This window comes from Pituophis catenifer, unplaced genomic scaffold (assembly GCF_029215685.1).
Source record: "Pituophis catenifer annectens isolate HBS135680 unplaced genomic scaffold, rPitCat1.0.hap2 SCAF_2, whole genome shotgun sequence".
Classification (NCBI taxonomy): domain Eukaryota; kingdom Metazoa; phylum Chordata; class Lepidosauria; order Squamata; family Colubridae; genus Pituophis; species Pituophis catenifer.
This window is the reverse complement of record NW_027256882.1, coordinates 165,265,439-165,292,147: the sequence shown is the minus strand read 5'-3', so window position 1 is coordinate 165,292,147 and position 26,709 is coordinate 165,265,439. Positions and strand designations below refer to the sequence as shown.

The window sequence follows — 26,709 nt, the reverse complement described above, 5'->3', positions numbered from 1 at the left end:
GAGCATATGACGGCCGTGGCCAGGGGGGCTTTTTATCAGGTTCGCCTGATACGCCAGTTGCGCCCCTTTCTGAGTCGGGATTCCTTATGCACAGTCACTCATGCTCTCGTCACTTCTCGCCTGGACTACACTAATGCTCTCTACATGGGGGTCCCCTTGAGGAGCACCCGGAGGCTCCAACTGGTCCAGAATGCGGCCGCGCGGGTGATCACGGGAGCAACATGGCGTTCCCATATAACACCTCTCCTGCGCGAGCTGCACTGGCTCCCAGTGGTCTTCCGGGTGCGCTTCAAGGTGTTGGTTCTCACCTTTAAAGCGCTCCATGGCTTAGGACCAGGGTATTTACGAGACCGCCTTCTGCTACCGATAACCTCCCACCTGCCAATACGCTCTCACAGAGAGGGCCTCCTCAGGGTGCCGTCGGTCAACCAATGTCGGCTGGTGGCCCCCAGGGGGAGAGCCTTCTCTGTGGGAGCACCCGCCCTCTGGAACGAGCTACCTCCTGGAATACGGCTGATTCCGGATCTCCGCACTTTCCGTAAGGCCCTGAAGACGTTTTTATTTCAGCAAGCCGGCCTGGCCTGAATAGGTTTTATGGGTTAGTTTTTCAATTGTATTGCTAGGGGTTTTAAATTGGGGCGGCCGTTTAATTTAATTTTAATTATTTTAACTTTTATATTGTATGTTATTTTAATTCTCGGCTGTTCACCGCCCTGAGTCCCTTCGGGGAGAAGGGCAGGATATAAATTTAATAAATAAATAAATCAATAAATCAATAAATCAGATAAAAAGAGAGGAACTGTTAATTTGAAGTAGGAAGGGGATAGAAAAAATAAGATTTCTTTTTAAAAAAGATCTCCAGATCTTTAGCAATCATTCTTTTTTCCCACGCTGCAAATGTGACAGAAGCCTGCTCCAAATTTAGCTTTGAAAACATGAAAGGTAGGAGTTTGCCTCATGCGCCAGAAGCCAAAATCTTAGAAAATTAGCAGAGGGAATAACAAAAACAGACCATGCTGTGCTAGGATCTTCATATTAAAGGCCTTTCAAAATGAAGTGTTACCTGCCTGGTGTAACTGCTTCATTGAAGCTCAAGAGCAGAGAGACTTTTCAGTTCCTGAATCTGTGATGCTGTCACTGAGGCTTATCAGCAGATGGTTGTGACCTAGGAAATGGGAAAAGGCTGCCTTTGTTTCCTAGCAACATCATACTGCATGCTCACACCAGGTACCTGCAGAGTTAAGAGAGGCAGAGAAGGTATTTGCTGCATCATGAACTTCTGTTATCTGAATGAAGCTCAGCCGGGCACGTGGGAGGCAAGATGGGCTATGCTAGGTAATAGATGAAAACAGAACAAGAACAGCTCCAAAAGTACTTTGAATATTGAAAGAGCAATGACATTCTGGATGGGTTTTAACTACAGCTCCCAGAATTCCTAGTGAATGTGGATTATTGACCTAATACATCCAGAAAATGACAGGTTTGAAACCACCAATAAGCTTAATACATTTATGCCTGTATTTTTTTTCCTTTTTTTGCATTGACTGAATTCTTCATCTTATTGCATGCAGACAGCTTCCTCTGAATCACGACTCCTGTCAGGTTACAGATAACTGTACAACTAGGGGAAAAATATCATCTGTGCCATAAATACAGTAGCTTCTGCCAACCTCTATATCATTGGCAGTTTTTAACACTTGCAAGGACGATCTATCAAAGCAGCTAGGGCTTGGATTGTATTATCTATAGGAAGGGTACTATTGGATTTTCCCATCGCCCCAACAACCAATATATAGGGTAAAATATAAGAACTGTAAATCAAAATATTTGAAGCACATCTTGCCAGCCCCTGTTGTAATAATGCATAGCTTCATGTACAGATTTTTTTTCTTCTATACATGCACAAAGCATGAATTTTGTAATGCATAACAGTTTATGGACTAAAAGGAACAATGAGGAGTTTCATAAAGATTTCTCTAGATTGGACAAGGGACATTAAAAAGCAACAACAAATCGAGGCATGTTGAGGAAAAAAAACCCTTACCTTGTAATATATACTAATAGGCTAGTGAAAACTTGTCAAGAAAAAGGGCTGATGATTATAATTCACTAGACAGTGACTGTCAAAAAGACACACTTTGTTTTGGAACTATTAGAAATTGATTTTTTGATAATGGAAATGTGCATGTGCTAATGTTTTATATATACAGACATATACAATGGAGAAATATTTTCTTCCTCTCTATTGTAATGAAAGTAAATGGGGAGAAATTCTGGCCGGAGAAAAGGAAATATGTTTTCACACTACAATATTATTCTACGTGTTTATAATGTCCACAATTCTGATGTCTTTAAAAAGAAATAGGATAAATTCTTAAAGAATAAAGGCTACAACTGATGGCTATAACCTTTAGTGTCAAATACAGAAGAGGGAGGCTGAGACATCTACCAGGCTGTTTGTCTTTGACTTACCATATATGAAATCAGCCATTGTGATTTGGAATCTGTAATCTGTATGTCAGGGATGAGCAAATGTTTTTTTACTAGCCTCCAAAGGCCCCAGAATAGAATAGAATAGAATTCTTTATTGGTCAAGTGTGATTGGACACACAAGGAATTTGTCTTGGTCCATATGCTCTCGGAGTACATAAAAGAAAAGATACATTCGTCAAGAATCATAAGGTGCAACACAATGATAGTCATAGGGAAACAGTCAATATAAATCTTAAGGATACCAGTAACAAAGTTACAGTCATACGTAGGAGGAGATGGGTGATTGGAACAATGAAAAGATTAATAGTAATGCAGATTTAAGTAACTAGTTTGACAGTGTTGAGGGAATTATTTGTTTAGCAGAGTGATGGCGTTCGGGAAAAAACTGTTCTTGTGTCTAGTTGTTCTGGTGTGCAGTACTCTATAGTGTCATTTTGAGGGTAGGAGTTGAAATAGTTCATGTCTAGGATGTGAGGGGTCTGTAAATATTTTCACAGCCCTCTTTTTGACTCGTGCAGTATACAGGTCCTCAATGGAAGGCAGGTTGGTAGTAATTGTTTTTTCTGCAGTTCTAATTATCCTTTGAAGTCTGTGTCTGTCTTGTTGAGTTGCGGAACCAAATCAGACAGTTATAGAGGTGCAGATAACAAACTCAATAATTCCTCTGTAGAACTATCTCAGCAGCTCTTTGGGCAGTTTGAGCTTTCTGAGTTGTTGCAGAAAGAACATTCCTTGTTGTGCTTTTTTGATGTTGGGTGTCCATTTTAGGTTGCGAGATATGGTAGAACCTAGAAATATGAAGGTCTCTACTGTTGATACTGTGTTGTCTAGTATTGTAAGCGATGGTAGCATGGGAGGGTTTCTCCTAAAGTCCACCACCATTTCTACGGTTTTGAGTGTGTTCAGTGACAGAGAAGGAAATAGAACGTCTCTACCTAGTACTTTGGAGGTTAAAGGTTTTAATATTATTTTGAGCTAATAGAGGAAAGATGGGTTTTAAATCCAGCAAATAATATAATATATCATCATATATTATATATCATATCATACAGTCATGCTTTGTAGAACTTTAATAGATCAAAGAAGAACATGTGCCCAAAATAAACCATCTGTTGCTACATTTAATTGCACAATTGGGGAGGGATCTGCTCTGAGAGCCCCCAAATTGGAGTTGAGAATCTTCTGGTTGCCCACCCCTGGTGTACTCTAATTTCTGTTTTTTGTTGTTTATCCTAAACTGGCTGATGTGTTCTCTTTAAAAAAATGGTGGTCATTTCATGAGGATCATCTTTTAATCAAGCAAGAACATATCAGACAAATTAAACAATAACTTGACTGACTGTACACCATGAGACAATATAAAGATTATGTTTTAAGATCAATCTTATATTTATTTAATATTTAAGGATCCATCCTTCTGCTTACACTCCATGATCCATCCTTGGTTTTTAAAGTGGCATTTCTAACACACCTTGTTCTACTGTCCTTAAAACAAAATATTTGTAATTTTAATATTGCTTTCTCACATGTGTTTACTCAAGAGTATGTCCCATTGAATTTAATGGCACTTGAAAAGAAAAGGGATACAGGACTGCTACCTTTGCCTCTTTCTTTCCTATATTCTTGTAAACTCTAATCCAACTCCAGTTCTCCCCAAGTCCCTACAAGTACCTAAGCAAAACACAGCTAATAATGTAACATCATTTCAGAGTTCCTGTTCATTGGTACTCAGGACAGCTGGCCATGTACCCTTTAGGATTAGGTGTGGCTGACGCAGCTTTAAGGATCACTTACATGTGACAGTCTCACTTATCATTGACCAGAGAGGAGGCGGGACAAAGACTTTGAAAAGCAACAACAGAGGTCTATGAAGGGCACTCTGGACCTCAGAGGCAGCGTGTCCGTTCCTAGCGGGAGGAAGAACAGGGTGGCCAGGAAGACGACGGGCTTTTTCTCCATCAGCCTCTTTAAGAACTTTTTGTTGATCTTCCAGCTCAGAGAATGGCACATACACAGTTAAAACATGAGCACAGTAACACGATGGGGATTGGCAAGGCCATTGCTGTGTTGACCTCCGGAGGCGATGCCCAAGGTAAGTGGATTGTCTGCTCTTCTCTGAATTTTCTTGGCTTTCAGATTACCTTTGTTTAATAGCCTGAAAAACAAGTGGCAAAACCTGCAATGTTCTGAATCCCAGTGGAATCAGGATAAAAGGGGCTGAATACTCCAGTATTTATTTTATTTATTTGTTTTTCATTCTGGCTACCGGAATTTCCCCAGACTAATTTGCAAACTGCTGCTAATAGGTGTGCTACAGATTTATTCAAAGTAAAAAGTTTGTGGGAAGCAATTATTTGACCCACAAGTTCCTTTCCCCTCCCCCTCTATCCCTACAGTTCTTCTCCCAGCCCCGACAGTGAAAACTTTTTCTCAGGAGGATGCATACTGGGGTTGATCCTATTTACCAAGGCATTCTTTCTTTCTTCACAACAACCCACAGCCTTCTTATAGGGAAATCTTTTCCTCAGCTGCAGCACCCCCTCCCTAATCTTCTTTCTATTGCTTAAAAAGTGTTTTAAAAGCAGTCCGGTTGGTTCTTTTATTATTCATTTTCCCTCTGAAGTCGATGGCTTGTAGGATCAATTTTTTACTGCCTCCTGTCTATATGGTTTCTAGAGTTTTATTAATTATTTTTTTCCTTTAATTTAGCTTTCCCCTTCCAAATCTTAGCTTTTAGTCCACGTCCTGTTGTTAGTTGTTGTTTAAGTGGATTAGAAAGCAGTTGAACAGACCAGCATAATATACTATAAATAGCACAAGACAGAAAAAAACAAAATATATACTTTGTGTGTGTGTGTATGTAACGTAACCACATAATCTAAAACTCACACATCTCATATTGAAATAATTAATGTTTACATTGTTTCAGTTTCAAACGCCTTTTTGAAAATGTATAATTGTTCTCAGAATTCTTGTTGCACCATTAATATATATGTTTGCAGAGATTTATGAATAGAAAAAAGGTAGGTGATCATTTGTCAGCATGCTGAAGTTTTCCACAGTTAAGCCTAAAAGCTGGACTAGATGATCTCTAACTCCCTTTCTGTTTCTGATCTAATAGAACTTTAGTGGCTTGTTTTTCTCCAACATGAAAACTCTTTGTATAATTATTTCAGAAGCTTGCATCATGATTCAGTGAGGTCTTTGCCTTGATATCATATATCGTGTAAAACCCAGCCTATTGGCTCCTTAGCAAAAATATCACTCATGGACACACAATTGTGCTACCAGTTTGGCTTGCAAAATTTTTCATAGTTACCATGTTCATCCTGATTATTCTTTTGGACAGATACAAAATAACAAATGCAGTGCATTTTTGGAAAAAAAAAATCTTTTTAGGGAAGAAATACCCAGACAAAAATTACTATAAGGTTGTGAGCAGTACAAGGACTTTAGCTGTTATAAATGGCTCATTCATTATGTGGCTAGGTCATCCCTAATTGATGGATAGGAAACCCAAATAATAGACTGGGAAAACCATGGCAACTCATGAAGGCAGACCCATTGTATCTGGGTCAAACCTTACTGATGGGTTTAAAGTAGAGTTCTGCAAATGTTTTCAGACTGAAAATGCTTTTGGACTTTATATGGCATGTCAGAAGTTGCAGTCTTAAAAGTAGGTGGGGCTGGAACCAAAACTAGGATTCTTGATTTAATTAGGTTTTCATTTAATGCATTCAATATGGTTAATTTACTTATTCCTCTTTCATTCTTTTCTCCTTTTACTTCATTAAAATTATTACTAAGGGTCAATTTTGGAAGAGTTCTTGAGAACACAAGCAACTCTTTGGCCAGAATGCATACAGCCCTCAAGCTTGTAGTTATACAACTTTTGTTTGAGGTATAAATTGGAGCCCAACCTGCCCATAACAATTGGCTATAGGAAGGAGCAATTGATTGTAGGGGAGTTTGAAGGGGAAGATATTACAGAAAGATATCTCGCAATGCTTGCATTCACAAGCTGAACAACTGAGAAGCTATTTACCAGCCTGCCTCAGATTGTCACCTTTAGGATGTATTGGGTCAACTCTCAGAATGATCACATGATCAATGGCTATTTAATGGGATCTGCAGTCCTACCAATATAGAGGGATAGCAGGTTGGTGAGAAGAGCATGTATACCAATGTTTCTTGGGGGTTTCCTTTATATTACACCTATGACTGTTTTGATTTCAGTTCAGTTGGCATATATCATTCAAAGGTTCTTCCCTGTGGCAGAATTAGATCGGGTTTGGGTTCCCCAAGTCTTTCCAAATTCGTTTGAGAAAATGTATTCAGAGAGTAAATCAGGCATTGATAAATTCAAGCATATGAAACATCCCTTTGTGCCAGTGGTGAAATGCAATTTTTTTTTACTACTGTTTCTGTGGGTGTGGCTTGGTGGGCGTGGTGTGGCTTGGTGGGCGTGGCAGGGGAAGGATGCTGCAAAATCCCCATTCCCTCCCCACTCCTGGGGGAAGGATATTGCAAAATCTCCATTCCCACCCCACTCTGGGGTCAGCCAGAGATGATATTTGCCGGTTCTCCGAACTGCTCAAAATTTCCGTAACTGGTTCTCCAGAACCTGTCAGAACCTGCTGGATTTCATCCCTGCTTTGTGTGTGCGTGTATGTGTGCAACTTCTGGAGTACTGTTCAGAGCCAAAATTGCCAAAGATTGGTAACAAATTATCTTGTGCTTTGGAAATGCAAAATATAGAAAAACTGTATAGATGCCCTACATAGGTATTAATACAAGGGAAATCCTCTTAAAGGAAAAGAGACATTGCTTCATGTATTTTCTTTGCCTTGCCTAAAGTGGTTTACAACTTCTGAATGAGCACTTCTTCCATATCAACTGCTTGTTCTTTGAGATCAGCAAGCAATTTGTCTGCTGCTCAAAAGAAGGTCTTTTTTGGGATGACCTCCCAATTTGGAAGCCTAGGCTTTATTTTCTTTTTCCACTAACGGGTTCAATCCTTTTTATTTGTGTAGGGTTTTGAAATCTTTAATCAAGTTCCAATTCATTTTTTAAAAAAGTATCTTGTTAAGGCTGAATACTAAACTAGTTTTCCATAACCTCAAGGCAGAGGTGGGTTTTAGCAGGTTCTGACCAGTTCTGAAGAACCGGTTGTGGAAATTTTGAGTAGTTTGTAGAACCGGTAGTAAAAATTCTGACTGGCCCTGTCCCCATCTATTCTCTGCCTCCCAAGTCCCAGTTGATCAGGAAGAAATGGGGATTTTGCAGTATCCTTTCCCCTGTCACGCCCACCAAGTCACGCCCACCTAGCCATGCCATGCCCACCAAGTCACACCCACAGAACCGGTAGTAAAAAAATTTGAAACTCACCACTGCCTCAAGGCCCCCTCCAGATAAATGGACTTTAACTCCCAGAATTCCCAAATATAAGTAGGTTGTCTAGGAATTTCGGGGCACTGATATCCATGTGGAGGATATCCAGGATAGATAAACTACACTATTACTCCTGAAATTCCCAAGCTCCTGTACCTCTTGATTAATTGGGACTATTACAAAATCAGAAAAACCAGATAGCATTTTTTTCAAACATGGCAAGTTGTCTGCTTTTTTTTTTTTTTAGTTGATTCTGAGAGGAGGTATTTAATGATTAGTGGCAAGCCTTTGGCAAGCCATTTCCATGCTCTAATTTGCAGTGGAAACTAATAATTCTTGGAAATGCGTAATAGGTTCTGGGCATCATTTTCCTTCTTCGACATGGAAATATTCCTTAGTAATGTTGAGTTTGCGTCTTCTTATCAATTCTGTAAGGTTGATTGAGTGCCGAGGGCATTTTGCATCTTCCTACCTCAAAAGCAGACTTTTTCAAAGTGGTAGCTAACTGCCACCTCTTGCTTTGAATATGCAGAGTTTTCCCTGTTTCAGTCACCCACTGGAGACAGTTTGGGGGTGTATAATGGCTGACATTGGATTACATCCCCTCTCCTGGTGTGGTATATTTGGAGCCAGCAGAAAGTTGGCATGGTAGACTGTTCTACATCACTTGACTTTAAATGTCAGCCTTTCAAAAATAAAATGTGCAATCCTTCCTAGGGAAGATCAAGGGTTATGAGCAATTTATAAGCTGGAGTAGCAAGTAACTACAATCACTCCAGAATGAAGAAGGAGACATAGCAGAGGAGTTTTAAGAGTGAAACACTAATCTAAGAATACAAATGCACTCCACAGGGACCTCATTTGATACATTGATCTTGCGTGTCATCGGTCCTTATTAAGAAGTCATTAGGAAACTCAGACTGTAACAATTAGTATTTGTACTTAGTATCCAAAGCAGAGGTGGGTTGCAGCAGCTTCTGACCAGTTCTGAAGAACCGGTAGCGGAAATTTTGAGTAGTTCGGAGAACCGGTAGTAAAAATTCTGACTGCCCCCCCCCATCTATTCTCTGCCTCCCAAGTTCCAGCTGATAAGGGAGGAAATGGGGATTTTGTAGTATCCTTCCCCTGGAGTGGAGTGGGAATGGAGATTTTACAGTATCCTTCCCCTACCATGCCCACCAAGCCATGCCATGCCCACCAAGCCACACCCACAGAACTGGTAGTAAAATAGTTTGAAACCCACCACTGATCCAAAGCATTATTTATATGTTCATTTGGTACATTAAAATGGAATTGTGTCAGGGACAAAGTTGGAACCTGTGCTAATTCTTAAGAGAAAGGTAGTCCAGCCAAGTTATTGGCTTGAATGAAATAGTGTATCATTGGAAATTATTGGAAATGGAAAAGTGTATCATTTTCCAAAGGAAAGGGGTGGGGGAAAGTAAGGGGCAGATTTTCAGATACATCTGTAGCATTTCTTTGAAACTATTGTCAGAATATTCCTCATCTTCATCGTTGTTGTTGTTTTGAGAACATCAGTTTCCAGATTGCAATAGCGTGATGTTGCCTTCCATAAGTTTTTATAAAAGCAAATTTAAGAAAACTCCTTCTATTTATTTATTCATAAAATATATAGGCCATCCATCTTACCTCTTCCCCACCCCATTGGGTTAGATTTTATCTATACTCTAATATCTTTGTCTGGAGTAGTTATATCCAGAAATAGCTACATATTTGCAACTGAGGCATTCAGTTAGAAATTGAGAGATCCAACAATTTGAGTAAGCCATCCCTCCTCCTATCTACGTTTCCACTCTAGCTGGGAGGTGATGAGTTTGCCTGTGTCACTTGAGATCTACTTCAGGCAGAATCTTCTTTATTGGGGGAGAAAATGTAGCCCCATGCAGGTCCATTTCTCTTGTCCCGAGGTTTCTGCAGCTGTTCTTTTTTTAAAACTTAAAAACTCTTTCATGAAGATCTTTCTTCCTCCTCTATTAGTCCCCCTGATAGAAGACAACTTTTCTAAACAGCCATCAAAAAGAATAGAAGCCCATGAATGAACTATTAGCCTACCTTTAAGTGGTTACTGAAGAAGGAGTTGCAGGTTAGAAGATTCTCAGAAGAATATCAGGCTAGTACATGGGACTATTTGTAAGTTACAGGCCTCGTGCTGGTGTCTTTACCTTGTTCTGGCTGCTTCACATCACAAATTGAAAAGTATTTGATCTAAGTTCATGTATATTCATAAGTATGGTAGAGAATTTTCATCCACCAAGGAGAACAGCATTGTTCCACCTTTCCGCTCCTTATTCTTATTTATTCTTGCATAATTCATGGTACATTTTCAGGGCATCCAGATCTAAACTACACATACAAACCATCATTTCTCTGTTACCATGCTGATTTTGCTTACTCCCCCCTTTTCCCTGAGTTTAATCAGCCCCAGCAGACAATCTCAGACCATCTTCTTGGAAAGTAAAGCATTTGGATTGCACAATTTTTGTACTGGGTGGGTGGTTTTCTTTTTGTATCTTTTTAAATAATTAAATAAAAGTATTCAGTTCCATCATAACTCTGGGTGTTTTAAATATAAAACAAATAATACAAAACAAAAAATAAAAAAAGGTACACAGCTGGAAATATAATGCAAATTCTATCAGACCAATCATCCCAGAAGGCGTCTGTAACTCACTTTACTTCAAAGCCTGAACGAAGAGTCAGATTTTAAGGTTTGTTTAAATAAGATTGGGATGGGGGCCATATGAAGCTGCCTGGGAACATTTTCTAAAGCAGTGCTGGAACAGAGAATGCCAGTTCCTGGGTCCCATCAGATGATATAGGTAGTCCTTGACTTACGACCACAATTGAGCCCCAAATTTATGTTGCTAAGTGAGACATTTGTTAAGTGAGTTTGCCTCATTTTATGACTTTTCTTGCCACAGTTGTTTAGTGAATCAATGCAGTTGTTAAATTAGCAACCCAGTTGTTAAATGAATCCGGCTTCCCCATTGAGTTTGCTTGTCAGAAGGTCGCAAAAGGGGATCCCATGACCCTGGGACACCGCAACCATCATAAATATGAACCAGTTGCCAAGCATCTGAACTTTGATCATATGACCATGGGGATGCTGCAACGCTCATAAGTGTGAAAAACGGCCATCGGTCATTTTTTTCAGTCCCATTGTAACTTTGAAGAGTCATTAAATGAAGTGTTATAAGTCGAGGACTACCTGCACTGTATAATTGATGGGATCAAAGCCTGCTAATTCTGTCCAGTTGTGTAGGACAGCTTAAAGCTACATAACATAGATGCCCCTCAGATAACAAGGCACTATGCCTGTGATGGTGAACCTATGGCACGCGTGCCACAGGTGGCACACGGAGCCATATTAGTGGGCACGTCAGCTCAGCTCTGGGGCGCATGCGCGTGCCGGCCAGCTGATTTTCGGGCCTTCTGGGCCCATCTGGGAAACAGGCTGTTTCCTGCCTATGGAGGGCCTGGGAGCGGGGTGGGGAAGGCCCGTTTTTCTTTCTTACCTGGCTCCAGATCCTCCCTGTGTATCTGGGAAGGGTGAAAACAGCCTTTCCCACTCCCTTAGAGGCCCTACGGAGGCTGAAAGGGCCCATTTCCCGACTCCCAGTGGGACAGGAAGTGACGTTTTTTCCTGTCCCCAGCCTCCAGAGACTCCTAGAGAGGCTCCTATAGACTCCTAGAGAGGCTCCTAGAGACTCCTAGAGAGGTTCATTCCCCTGCCCCCCCCCTCTCCTGGCATGCGATGGCAAAAAGGTTAGCCATCACTGCACTATGCCTTAGAACAGTGATGATGAACCTTTTCAGCACCGAGTGCCGAAAAGGGAGCGTGCACGCGCATCTCGGCCGCAGCCCGGAAGAGGAGTTGCCCAGGATGCATGTGCACCTCCAAAAATGAATTTCCGATTTCAGTCAGCTCCTCTTCCGGGTTTCTGGCGTGCATGCGTACGCAATGAACAGCTGGCTGGCGTGCATGCTCATGCAGGAAAACGGAATACTAGCTCTTCTAATTTCCAGCACTGCCATATGCAAAAAGGCCAGCTGATTGTCACCCACACATGCATGCCAGAAACCCGGAAGAGGAACAGGCAATGCCACGCGTGCCAGGCGACATGGCTCCGTGTGCCACTTTGGGCACATGTGCCATAGGTTCGCCATCACGGCCTTAGAAGATAATAACTAGCATCTTGAAATGTTCTGGAAGCCTGCTGGGAACCAATGCAACTCACAGAGCAGAAATGTTATATGGATGCACTACCTGTACTGCTTTGTGTGAATAAGCTCTAGCTTCTAAGTGATTTTCAATAACAGCCCCGTATACAGCACATTGCAATAGTCTACATGCAACGTGATCAATGCAGAGTATGTACAAGTATGGAGGCAGATGACACATTATATTTTTTTGTGTGTGTGAAGGCTTTCCTGCCCACAGCTGCCATCTGCTCCTTTGAGTAAGAACTGTAAGTCCATGAAGATCCTTAAATTATGCATTGGTGCCAAAGAAGGAAGCGTAGTCCTATTCAGTGCTACAGATGGAAAACTTCTCCAGACCTTGGTAGTCCAAATACTCACACCAACCTGATTTTATTAAAGGTTGAGTTTGCACTACCCCATGCCAGTTCTGCCAGAGATTCTATAAATCAATGCTTTCCACGAATCTGGTTAATTTTGCTATGGGCTTCTTCTGTGATTTAATAGGAAAGGAAGATCTTGTTGAAATGAAAGCATAACCATTAAAAAATCAATGCCTTCAGGAATCTTTTGCTTCTGCAGCTCAATTTTGGAAGATGTATGGGGAAGCCTTGCAGATCCCAGAGTGATAATGTAGTGATGTTTGTTCATTTATTTGTATCCTGCTTTTATTATTTTTACAAGTAGCTCAAGGCAGCAAACATATCCCACACACCTTCCTCCTACTATTCTCCCCAACAACCCTGTGAGGTGGGTTGGACTGAGCGAGAGAGTGACTGGCTCAAAATTTATACAAAATCATACTCCACGTGTGATTTGCAGGTATAAATGCCACCTCTGTTCCTTTTTTCCTCTTTCTAAATAGGTATGAATGCTGCTGTGCGAGCAGTGGTCCGAGTGGGGATATATACTGGTGCCAAAGTATATTTTGTTCATGAGGTGAGTAGATGGGATGGTTCCCTCACTCGGTGATGTCTTCGTTAGCTTTGTTAAGCATTGGAGCTCTAGCTAAGAAAGGGAATGGCTGGCTTTGACATCTTGGCATTTAACCCTCCTGCTAACCTGACCTGCATAAGTGAATATGTCATCAATCCCTCATCCCTGAATTAATCCTAATCTACTCAAACAATAGAGGATAGTGATGCAATCTCATTTTATTTTTTTATTTAAAAAAAAATTATTCAAACATTAAAATACACAGTACAAAAAATAGAAAAGAGCAAAAAGTAGAAAACCATAACATACAACAAAAACAAACACTTCAAAACTTAAACACTAGTAACAGCTTTTCTACATCGGTATCTCTATCCTAATTAACTTCCATACACAAATTCTACTTCTATCTATCACTAACTTACATCCTTATCTAAGTTATAATAATTTCTATTCACAATTCGGTTTCATGACAAAATATTGCTTACATTTTAGATTTACTCTCAAGCCAGGAATACCACCTATTCCAAATTAAATAGAATTCAGTATCTTCCCTTTCCTTAATTTCCATAGATAATCTGTCCACTTCTGCGCATTCATATATTTTTTTAATTATAATTTGGTCTGGGGGGGATATCCGGTTGTTTCCAATTTTGTGCTATGACAATTCTACTCGCAGTTAGTATATGTAATATGTTACATTGTAATTTTTTTCCCATTTTCCCTTCCAAAATACTCAGGAGGAATAGTTCCAGTTTTCTTTCTATCTTCCACCCAGTTATCTCTTCCAGCCATTTTTTTATCTTCCACCAAAATTTCCTAATCTTAGGGCAGGTCCACCACATGTAGTAGAACGTCCCTTGGTTATGGCCGCACTTCCAACATTCCAGGGAGGATGCAACCCCATTTTAATCTGCCAAGAGAGATAGGAATACCACTTTCAAATATTCCCTGATGTGCCAAACTACTCCTTTTTTTCTTATCTACAGAAATTTTGTTTAAGTACAAAAAGACACAAAATAATTCTGTTTTCTCCCAACATTTTTCAAATAACACGGCTAATCTGTGTGCATGCCAAGAGTATGTCTGCACAAATATACACCCATCCATAGAGGGGGAAAAGAGTTGTAACCTATCTCTTTTTTTCTAAAAGATACGTAATTTTCTTTGCCTGCATGGAAGTCTTATATATGAACTTCAATTTTATAATGGCACTCTACCTTTCTTCTTCCTCATACTACATAGGCCAAGCCGTATACTTCTAAATCCAAACTATTGAAAATAATCTCCTTATTTCTGTTTGTACATTGGTAATTGCACTATTTCAGCACTTTGATATGGGAATGGTCCAAATGAGAATTTAATTGTAACTTTTGCAATTTCATGGGGAGAGCATTCAAACAATATAATATTCCATCTTTTATTTTCTGGTCCTTACTCTCTTTTTTACTGGGAAAAGTCCAAAGTCCTTTTTACTAGGAAAGATGGGAGAATGTCACTATATTTTGCTCTGTGACCTTCGAAGCTCTTGGGCTCAAAAAAGGGAACACTGACTTTTTTTACACTTTAATTTTTGTTTTCAGAACCGAGGGCCACAGGAATGTAGCTTGGTGGGGCCATATCACCAGAGAGAATGGGGCATGGATGGAGAGCTTGGCAGATGATGAAATGGGAATGATGCATATGGTGCAAATTCTTCGGTTTGCGTAATTGCATTGGGGTGCATAATTGCAGCATTAACATGATGACATTAGTGCATGCATGTGATTTTTATTTCACTGTGTTTGTTATGGACTCCTGCTGGAGCATGGTTGAAATTGTTAGAATTTTAAAAAAATATTTTGGAATGATAAGGAGAAGTTATTTACATCTTATGCTTTACCCCCAAATTAAAAAAAAAAAAAAATCTATTGCCTTTAATGTAATGGATTGCAGTGAAATTTTGGTAATGCAGTCCTGGGGGATTTTGGAGGCCACATTTATGGTCTAGGGCTCACTTATTTGTGTTGTATTCTGGATAACTCCCCTCCTCCCTTGGTGTCATTTAGGGACACTGTTGAATGTGTGCCTTTCTTGTCTTTGGCTTAGCACTGAGCATATTTGGAGACCATGTCAAAATGCCATGTCCATATTGCTGACACGATGCTTTTGGCTTATGTTGTCCTAATTCCCGCACTAATGGTTTCTGGAAAATGGAATAGAAAGGGACAGTATGAATAGCATAGTATAGTGTTGGTTATGCCAAACTCACTACAATCATGCCAAGAACTCATATTCAGAATGCCTCTTGTTCTGTTGCTTCCTGTTCAATGTTTTCAGTTGTTAAAGAACTTCACAGGAATTCCACACCTCGGCCAAATCTGGCCCTGCCTTGTACTGTATTTAAAAGACATTTTACCCTGAGCATTACCCCTTATGCAATTAAATTATATGTATCTCTCAGTCCTTTGAGGTAGGCAAGGTCAAGAAAAAGGCTTGGCTGGGGTATCAGAAACGCTCTTTATTCTGTTAAGATATAATAACAAAATCTTTACGTTTCTCTCCTCCCATCTTCTACTAAACAGCATCAAGACAGATTTATTTTCAGTTTCTTTCTCATGCTTTCTTCTGAGTAATCTCTTTAATAGGGTCCTCCTTAATCACGCCCTCATTCCTTCCCTATTCCCAAGGTTAGTTTTACCTTCCTTTTCAGTATCTCCACCTTATCTAGCTCATTTTCCATAATCTATTCTGCCTTTTGTTCCAGGGTTACCAAGGGCTTGTGGATGGTGGTGATAACATTAAAGAAGCAACATGGGAAAGTGTATCTATGATGCTGCAGCTGGTGAGTCAGTTTGCCTTGATTTTCATTCTTCCAAACTCATGTTTGAAATTGATAAAGAGTTATCATCCCCACCAGAAGTGATGCTCAAGCTAAGATATCAGAAAGGCCTTTGAAGTTCAAGTGGAATGAAGATATAAAATAGTTTTGATGTCTTCATGATATTTAGAACTATAATTCTCAAAATACCCATCAACTATGTTCACTGATATATTGGGGAGTTGTAATCCCAGGAGATCCAAGGGCATAGTTTTTGACAGCATCAGAGTAAAAATTATACAGGTAGTCCTCGACTTATGACCATAATTAATCCCAAAATTTATCTTGCTAAGTGAGGCATTTATTAAATGAATTTTGCCCCATTTAACGACCTTTCTTGCCACAGTTGTTAAGTGAATCATTGCAGTTGTTAAATTAGTGACTCAATTGTTAAGTGAATTTGGCTTCTCCATTTACTTTGCTTGTTAGAAAGTCGCAAATGGTGATCACATGACCCGAGGACACTGCAACCATCATAAATGTGAGCCAGTTGCCAAGCATCTGAATTTTGATCACATGCTGCAATGGTCGTAAGTGTGAAAAATGGTCATAAGTCACTTCTTTCAGTGCCATTGTAACTTTGAATGGTCACTAAATGAACTGTTGTAAATTTTAGGATTACCTGTATTTCTTTGGTTCTGTAAAATTACGTTTCCTAATTTTATTTTTAATCTGCCCTTGTAATTTCTACTTCTACTTCTTAGTGTTGGTGCTATTATGTGAGTTATCAGCATCAGGAGGAACAAGGAGTGGCAAGAGTCACCAATGCTAATGGACTTACCTACTTCTTGTATATTCTAGTCTATTTCCAAGTGAATTTGAGACCCAGGTTTCAGTGGGTTATGATTTGAAACTAAATGTTTATTACAGTGCCTATCAAAAAAGCTGCAAGGAATGTTGTGGGAAAGGTGGCACCCCTTTAATGGGAATTAAAGTTTCTGAGATGGCATTCCTAGACTCAGAGGTCAGATAAAATGAGGAGCAGAATATTGCACGTGACATTATGTTCATAAATCCTCCATTCTTGCCCCAAAGACGTTTAAAAAGTCTCTTCTCATCCAGGAAGCTTCTTCAGCTCTGGCAGGATAATGGGGAATGGAATCCTGTCAGAGCTGTAGAAGCTTCTTGGATGAGAAGTGAAACGTCTTCAAAAGAAAAAAACAAGAAAGTTGCCTCCTGAAAAAGCACCTTTGGGACAACAGTGACCTGGATGACTGAGAATCTCTACAGACTTTCCATTCTTGCAATAATTAATACAGAAGTACAGTAAGACATTCAAGTGTATTGAAAGACCAAGGCACGGAGGGAGGCATTTGGCCTATTGGACTAAACCTCAACAAGAAAGCCAGATGGTGAACTTTCAAGTAAATGCAACAGTCCAGATTTTCCTGAGAGGGTTCTTTATATGTATTGCTTCTCAACTTTGATAGTCCCAACCAGCCTGACTGTAAGATTGGAAGCTATGGAGATTTTAGTATATAGCTAAATAATTTGATTGTCAGAATAAACTATTGCAAAATACAATAGTTGAACTAGAAAAGAAAAGACCCTCCATTAATTATAAAAGGAATCACAGAGACGAGCAACTATTAAGATATTCAAAGCATAGATAAGCTCCCAGGTCCTATATGTTTTGCAGTTGTGCATTTGCCAAAAACCATTTTAAAATATTTATATATTTCAAAAGTCCTTTATTTCTTTTGAATCTCTAATTTATCTGCAAGATTTGAATATGTGTGACTATGGTGGGGGGGCCTATGTTTGTCAAATTACTTAGTGGCTTAAACTGTTTTATTAGGATTCTTAGTGGCTATAATTCTTTATTTCAACACAAACTGGAAAATCCAGCTCCTAAAGAATATATGGCAGTGTAGTTTTTCAAGCCAGTGGTTGCTAACAATGGGGCTTGATAGAGCCGAAGCCGAAATAAAAAACACACTCTATATGTAGGTAAGGAAGCCTTTGCCAGACTCGATGTTGAGGATTAGTAGAAAGCTGATCACCCAGGCAAATACCTGTTTGACCTCACATGATTAAATCCCTGTAGAGCTTTCTCCCAGTTTGTTTTAACATTTTACCCCTTACAGTAATAAAGAGAAAGGACAGTAATGTCCAATATAATTGAAGCAATCATACCTGTGTTATTTTTAAGAAATCAAGTTATGCATTTCTGCATTACCTTCTTGATAAATTTGTGAACTTTAATCTTATCATTCCACTCATATTCAATAAACTTAATCGAACAGAAGATAATTAGATCTACCTCTTCTAAAGGGATCGGTGCCTTGAGATCATTAGAACACCGTGACCTTTGCTTTGGTTGGGATCACTGGCAAGGTCGAGCGTCTTAAATGTAATGATACCATCTCAGCTGGGGTCACAATGAATGTCTTGAGGCCTAAAATAACTTGAAATTGGAGATAACCTTTGCCTGCAGCCATATTAGCATTGGTGAGGAGGAAAGGCTGTTTGGATTTAATAAACAAGAAATGCAGAGGATTCCGTTCCAGTTAAATCTTTCGGTTGCTAGCCAGACCCTGTACTGTGGCTGGAGATGCAGAGGATAAATTTGTCACAGATCATTTAGCCAATGATATTTACAAGCATTCTTATGCACTCTTGAATACTGTTCCACCATTTGCAATGAAGATTTCAATGATCATGAAGATGCTGTAATCAGGTCAATGTAATGGATTTGCAACAGGGGTGGGTTCTACTTACCTTTACTACTGGTTCGCATTGGGATCATGCGCGCAGCATCCAGAGCAGTGGGCAGGGCCTCCCATCGGTTTTACTACTGGTTCTTGCGAATCGGTCCAAACTGGGGGCAACCCACCACTGATTTGCAAACGAGAGAAGTGTAGCATTTTATACAAAGTGAAGATAAGCCTTATTTTTTTCATTTTCCTAAAGGATGAATTGCAAATTAAGGAAATATTGTTATGAATTCTGTAAAATATTGGTTTGTTGACACTTAACACCAAGCCATCATTATCCTCTTCATTATCATTACCACTATTATCATCATATTACTATTGTGGGGTCCTTGGTGCTCTCTGAGCTTGGTTGTTTCCTTGCAGACATTTCATTACCCAACTAAGTAACATTATCAATGCTAGAAGGGAGTGGGGTTTCTTCTCTATTTATATGCAAATAGCTTGCACTATCAGTGCTCCCTTCTAGCAATGATGATGTTACCTGTTGGATGATGAACATCTGCAAGAAAACAACCAAGCTCAGAGAGCACCAAGGTCTCCACAGTTCAACCCTGAGCTACAGATACTCTCTTCTATTGGTATTATTATTGGGTTTTTTAAAATACATCATTGTATTACAGAATTTGCAAGATGTTGGCTTGGTTTATACTTAACACCAAGACATATTATATAATTTTTATTTCTGCTTTAGTGAGGTCTTGGGGATTACCAATATATTTGTATCAGACTATTATGAATTATTTAACGAACTATGGTTGGAAGAAAAAACCTGGATATCTGTGAACTATGCAAAAAAATAACAATAAATCTCCCTATTCTTGGAGAATCCTGGGATTCTATTTTTGATAGGATGAGATAGGACTTTTACCAAGAGAGAACTGAGTGATATTGTAGAGAGTAAGGAAAATGGCTTTAGCTGAGATATCAGGAACCATTGCCTAGACCAGTGATGGTGAACCTTTTAGACACCGAGTGTCCAAACTGCGCATGCACACGGACATGAACGCATGCACAGCAGAGACCCGAAGGCTATCTGGCCAGCGGGAGGTGGGGCATCCCAACACCGGCAGTGCAGCAAGAGGTAATATTTTTTTCTTTCATGAACTTCTGTTTTGTCATTTGCAGGGAAACAGCAGCTCACGAAAGAAACGCCACGGAGATCTGATCTCGGGCGACGGCATGCATGCCAGCAGAGAGGGCTCTGGGTGTCACCTCTGGCACGCGTGCCATAAGTTCGCCATCACGGGCCTAGGCATCTGGAGCTGAAACGGTTTTAAGCCAAAATAATAAAATATCATTTGAAAGTGTTTTAGGCAGATCTCTTCTTAATTCATTGAACAATAAGAAGGAGGAAGAGATAAAACACAATCAGACTTGCAAGATTCTGTTATTATAGCCGATCTCAATAAAAATAGTTTAGTCTTCCTATGTTGGCCTAGGTAGTGGAGCCGGCAGATATATCTAACCTTCCTTAGCACAATGGAGATGACAAATGAGTTCTTTATATTGAGTTTCTGTTTCCTTTCTAGAGAGACATCCAATAGTGTCCATATGTCTCCGAACCAAAGATCTCAAGAAAATAAATTAAAATCTATACATGGAATATTTTCCGTTAAATATGAGGGGCTTCCTTTTGATCATAGCAGCAACCACGTTGTCTCCTAGTTTACCCTCCATTTTGTCTCTTTTCAGGGGGGCACAGTAATCGGAAGTGCTAGGTGTATGGACTTCCGCAAACGGGAAGGACGCCTGAAAGCTGCTTGCAACCTGGTAAAGAGAGGAATAACCAACCTATGTGTGATTGGTGGTGATGGAAGTTTGACTGGAGCGGACACTTTCCGAGCAGAATGGAGCAATTTGCTACAGGAGCTGGTTAAGACAGGTACCACAGTTACGCAAAGGCAAGTTAAGAACTGCAGTCAAAAGTAAATACAGATCAGATTCAAAAATGTGACCTCCCTGCTGCAATTGGATCAATATTTTTTTTTCTTGCTTGATCCGCTTAGTTGCAGATTTGAACATCATTGTCTTTGCCTCGCTGATTCACAAGCCCTCTTTAAATTGTGATTTAAAGCTCTCACTTCCGCTCTCTGATGGGAAGGTAAAAGTTTTACTGACCCAATCTGATGTGGTGGGTCAAGGATAGGCAGTGGCTAGAACCAGAGTCTCAATAAGGCAGATTAGGAATATTCTCCAAGTTTCCCTGCCCTGATTGTGAATAGTAAAGCTTAGCAGAGATGCAGATTCAAAATGCAAAATGCAAGAGTTCACATAGCAATCTCTTAGGTATAATTTAAGCCAAATATCTCTTTTCCCGGAGTTGTGCTGTGAGCCCCAGGAAAAAACGCAGTTGCCTTATAATGTTTCCAAGACATTATGCAGGCACCCCTGTCTCTGAATCCCATTTTGCTCTACAAATTCACATTTCTGCATCTCTGAAGGGTTCCCACTAGAGCCACAGTTTGTGTGCTGTGTTATATTCCAAAACTATGTGCTTTATTGCAATTCTGAGAAAGCCAGCAGTGTCTTTCCATATCTTTATATCTGTGCGTGTTCCTCTGTAATTCAGTTCCTGAGCCAAATTTTTCTCCTTTGTGGCAACTCTTAGTGTAAAACAACCAGGCTAAAATGTTGCTTTTCCAAGACCTGGCCTACAGAGGTTTTTCTTCCCCCCCCACCCCTCCCAAATGAAGAATGAACTGCAACAGTGACATTATTATAATTTCTGCTGATATTAATTGGTTCTCCGTTCTCTTTAAGGGAGCATCACATTAGACGAAGCCAAAAACTCCAGCTTCCTGAACATTGTTGGCATGGTTGGTTCTATTGACAATGATTTTTGCGGGACTGACATGACCATCGGTACAGATTCTGCTCTCCACAGGATAATGGAGATAGTGGATGCCATCACCACCACTGCTCAAAGGTAAACCCGTAGATACTGTATTCCACCATTTTGTAATATTCCTCAAGAAACTTGGCAATATGGCATTTGGGCAGGAATTCAAATATGAAAGGGCGGGAAAAAAACAGAATCAAACCAACTATGAGAAACAGAAACTTTTTTCTCTTTGCTATGCAACAGAAAAGTAAACAAAGCCAGAAAGAAAAAATAGGCAGAAAATAATATTAATATCTAACTGTCCTATTATAGGCTGAAGATGCACATGCCAACCTGATTGACAAATAGTTCGTTACAGAATAGCAAGCACTTATTAAGAAAAGTAAATAAAACTTTTAAATTAAGAAACAGCACATTGGATCAAGAATCAGTCAAAATGTGCAAATCACAGAAGTGGAATTTTTCTTTTTAATTTTCTGCAGAAACTACCCACTTCTATTCCTGCTTTGAGCATTATGAATATATGACTTCTGCAAATAAATGTGTTTTGTGGTCACTGTTAGTGTTTTTACTTTGGTTTTATCTTACAGCCATCAGAGGACATTTGTGCTGGAAGTGATGGGACGTCACTGTGGGTAGGAAATTGTTACACTGAGATTGGTTTAATGTGGAAAAGATTGTCCTAAAACTATTAAATCATGATTACTAATATATGAATAATGGTTGCGAGAATGGTCTAGACTTCTTGCTCCTACCTCCCTGGGTTCTAGTATTAATTCCTCCTACTTGGCATGAGAAGATAATTGGAATATCTTCCTTCAGTTTTAGATTAAAAGGTAAAGGTAAAGATTCCCCTCGCACATATGTGCTAGTCGTTCCCGACTCTAGGGGGTGATGCTCATCTTTGTTTCAAAGCCGAAGAGCCAGCGCTGTCCGAAGATGTCTCCATGATCATGTGGCTGGCATGACTAAATGCCAAAGGCGCACGGAACGCTGTTATTTTCCCACCAAAGGTGGTCCCTATTTTTCTACTTGCATTTTTTATATGCTTTCGAACTGCTAGGTTGGCAGAAGCTGGGACAAGTAACGGGAGCTCACCTTGTTACATGGCACTAGGGATTCGAACCGCTGAATTGCCGACCTTTCGATCGACAAGCTCAGCATCTTAGCCACTGAGCCACCGGGTCCCTTAGTTTTAGATTGGGGGGGGGGTCACCAAAGGGTAAATGTGTTTAAGCTTGACTACAGTTATTACAATCAAGGCAGTTTTATAAATTATGATTTTGAGGCAAGGTTGTTTCCACTAATTATAGTTAAGGCTATTCACATTTTTTCTGGATTCAGGCAAACATGAAAACGTAACTTTATCAAAAATAGAACTGAAAGTTTGTTGCTTGTGAAGAACATTGAAAGAGGAACGGGTCAGCCCAACACTTGGGTATTGAAAGCAGAAAGCTGTCGGTTTTCTATGGAGAAGATAAGAAGTACTATATTTTTTGCCAAGTCTTGCTTTCGTGTGCAATTCAAGAGTGATAACCTGTTGTTTTCCAAATATTATTAAATAAACCTAGGCATCTCTCAACATTGGTCTTTCTAACCACAGCTGCTAAGAACAGCACCCCAGCAATCTCTGGGAGACCACACTTTGAATCCAGCTGTTTTTTTGAGATAGCACCTTCCCATCTTGGAGTTTAAGTTGCTAGTTAAAAGTCTTGCACAATGGTGGTAACTGCTCACATTCCACTTTTTTTCACTCCTCTCCTAGTTATCTAGCCCTTATCACGGCGTTGGCAAGTGGTGCAGACTGGGTTTTCATTCCAGAATCCCCACCAGAAGATGGCTGGGAGAATCACTTGTGCAGAAGGCTAACCGAGGTAATCAAAATACCAAACATCCAAATTTGAAAACTGGTGACTAATCACCAAAGCAGTGGAAATAGCAATGGAATTTCCTTCTTAGTAAGTATAGGCAATGAGAAGGAAGGACTCACTGGAGAAGAGCCTAATGCTGGGAAAGATTGAGGGTAAAAGAAGAAAGGGACGACAGAGAACGAGGTGGCTGGATGGAATCACTGAAGCAGTAGGCATGAGCTTAAATGGACTCCAGAATGATGGTAGAGGACAGGAAAGCCTGGAGGAATGTTGTCCATGGGGTCGCGATGTGTCGGACACAACCGCAGCTAACAACAACAAAAGTATAGGTATACCTTGGAGATATTGTGGATTTGGTTTCAGACTACCGCAATAAAGCAAATATTGCAACAAAGAGAGTAAAAAATTTTGGGGGGTTTCCCAAAGTTATACAACATGTACACTGGGTCTCACAATCAAAATCTCAACTTAAATTTAACCTCATTATATTTTTAAAATTCTAGCAAAATGAAAAAAAAATAGTAAGAGGAAAGAAACATATGTCTCACAAATTTCATTTGACCTTCTTTAAAGATTCCCTTTAAAATAAGCTACTATGACTTCTTTCAAGCTATGATTATAAAACAAACAAACAATGCTGGTTTAATTCTGTGTGTAAAAGTAATCTGTGCCTCTATTAGTCAGGCAGACATAATAATGAGTTCTATCAAAGTCACTGGGGTATTGGACTTCCGGTTTCCTTGTCTTCGGCGTCGGCGGCGCTCTTTGAAGCTCCGCCAGCCCCGCCGCCTGTAGAGCCGCTTCGAAACGAAGAAGCGGCTCGAAAACTTCTAAATCCTAAAGGATTGAAGAAGAGAGACCGCAGGGCACTGGTTGAGCCCCTGTGACCCCCCAGGGAAGTTTCTGGGGAGAGAACAGGCGTGGCTCCCTCCCAGCCTGCTGAAACTCCGGGCGACGTGGGACGATTCTGCTTTTGCAGAACAAGCCGGCTGCAGGAAACTTAAAGCGAAAGAACCGGCTTTAATAAACAGCGAAACTACCTGAATCCTGAAATTTGGAAACGCAAGTATCAGCACTTTATTGACTTTCGATTTGAGAAATGCGAGTGAGTGAAAGTGCTTTGAAAAGAAAAAAACATGGCGCCTAGCCTCAGAGTTAACGAGCCAGTGAATGTGGATTGGTGAAGTTATCTTGTTTTGTTACAAAGTTTCCAAGTTGCTACAAAGTTGCCTTGCTTGTTGTAAGAGAAACAACAATTTCTCCCTTTTTAATACTGGATTTTGCTTTATTCTAGTCTTTATTTGATTAAATCTGGGGGACTTTTTTAGAAGTTTTTGTGCAGGAGGGAAAGGAAAAGGAACCTCCCTCTTTAGAAAAACTAGATCACGAGCCAGGATGGCTTCAAAGAAGCAGGAAGGGAAGGCATCAGGGGGGGGACCCCCCACACACAAACATGAAAAGCAACCTCCCCCTGCTCAACAGTTACAAACTCAGAAAAAAGAATTTGATGTGGGAGATTTAAAAGAATTTATTTCTAAAACTTTGGATGATAAATTTCAAAAATCCCAACAGGAGATAGATGATAAACTTCAAAAATCATATCAGGAATTTATGCAGGAAATTAATGAAGTTAAAGACATGGTGAATCAGAATCAAAAAAAGGTGACCAAAAAAATATCAGAAGTGGCGTCTGGCCTGGTAGAATTTATTGGGAAAGTTGATTTTAAAGTTGAAGAATTTAAATCAGAAGTTAATGTTAAGATGAAAGACAATGATTATAAAATTGATGAAGTTGACAATAAAATGCAGAGAATTGAAGATGAGATTGTTATGATACAATTCCGGGCGATGGAATTTGCTATACGGCTTCGGGGAATTCGAGAGGAGGAGAGACAGGACTTGAGACAAGTTTGCTCTGAAGCCTTGGCCAAGATTTTACAAGCTAATCCTGATTTGGTATTTCATAAAATAGATAAAATTTACAGAGTCAACTCTTGGGTGGCCAGACAAAGACAACTGCCTAGAGATGTGGTGATATATTTCACCGATAGAGAGATTAGAAATCATATCCTGCAAAAATCTTTTCACACCTCTGTACAAGTGGGGGGTTCACGACTTGAAATTTTTAAAGAATTACCTCCTAAAATGCTGAAAGCTAGAAAAGAATTTGGTTTTCTTGTTAAGGAATTGAAAAATTTACAGATACCCTTCCGGTGGGACGCACCAGCTGGGATAATTTTTAGATACAAGGGAGAAGGATATCGGTTGAATACCGTGGAGAAGGCACAACATTTTTATAGTACTATACTTAAGGAAAGAACTCCATCTCCACGTACATCTACAGTTTTGGAGATTAAGGAGAGTGAAGAGAGGCAATTGGAAGAACAGTCTAAGCAGGAATTAGAAACAGTGCAAGGTGCAGAAGGAGGTTTTCTGAGTGAGCCCTTGCTGGATTCTTCTCCAATTTTGGATTTGATTCAGTTGGCTGAAGTGAAAGATCAACGTATAACTAGAGCTCAATCTAAGCTATTTAAACAACAGCAACAACAACAACAGGAAAGACAAGACAAGAAGGCAGTTAAGAGTACCGTACAAGAGAGTGGCGCTATGGGAGGAGCGAGATCGAAGCTTTCGGATGAACTTCAAAGATATTGCTCCGCGCTCCAGAAAGAGGCTGATGATCTTTAAGTGTCTATCTTGGAATGTCAATGGGTTGAATTCAGCACAGAAAAGGAAGAAATTATTTACATATTTGAAACAATTTAATAATGATATAATATGTTTACAAGAAACGCATATAACTACTCAAGATCAAAAATATTTGATAAACTCAAAATTAGGAGCACATTTTATATCTTCGACTTCGCAGAAAAAGAATGGTGTGGTTATTTATGTAAATAAAAAATTAACAGCGAAAGTTATAGAAGCAGATCAAGATGGTAGGTTTGTAGCAATTGAATTGTTTACAGCAAATGGACCAACTCTTCTGATTGGAATTTATGCTCCCAACCAACAACAGGATTATTTTTATAAGATATTACATACTAAAATATTGCAATGGGACTATAGATCTATTTTAATTATGGGAGACTGGAATGGAGTAATTGATTCTAAACTAGATAAAAAGAGCTTGGCAAAGTCTAGAATTAGACTACCACAGACTTTTTTTGATATGAAAGAAGATATGGAATTAAAAGATGTTTGGAGAATACATAATTCAAACGTATTGGATTACACTTTTTTTTCTGATAGACATAGATCTTTTTCTAGGATTGATTTTATCCTGTTGTCAAATGATCTACTTGTTAAGACCAAAAGAACAAAGATTTTTCCAAGAACTTTGACTGACCATAGCCCTGTATGGATAGAAATTGAGATGGA

At 39.7% G+C, this 26,709-nt stretch overlaps 1 protein-coding gene across 2 annotated transcripts in view; it reads left to right on the top strand.

The window, feature by feature from the left end:
- PFKM (phosphofructokinase, muscle) overlaps positions 1-26,709 on the top strand; it is a 61,311-nt gene that overhangs the window by 8,370 nt on the left and 26,232 nt on the right. For both annotated transcript variants that reach the window (XM_070937966.1, XM_070937965.1), the window contains exons 2-8: positions 4,487-4,585; positions 12,971-13,044; positions 15,785-15,862; positions 20,308-20,497; positions 21,376-21,541; positions 22,048-22,092; positions 23,223-23,331. In XM_070937966.1, the coding sequence (XP_070794067.1) occupies positions 4,495-4,585; positions 12,971-13,044; positions 15,785-15,862; positions 20,308-20,497; positions 21,376-21,541; positions 22,048-22,092; positions 23,223-23,331 (753 nt within the window). In that variant the 5' untranslated portion in view covers positions 4,487-4,494. The remainder of the gene's footprint in view (positions 1-4,486; positions 4,586-12,970; positions 13,045-15,784; positions 15,863-20,307; positions 20,498-21,375; positions 21,542-22,047; positions 22,093-23,222; positions 23,332-26,709) is intronic.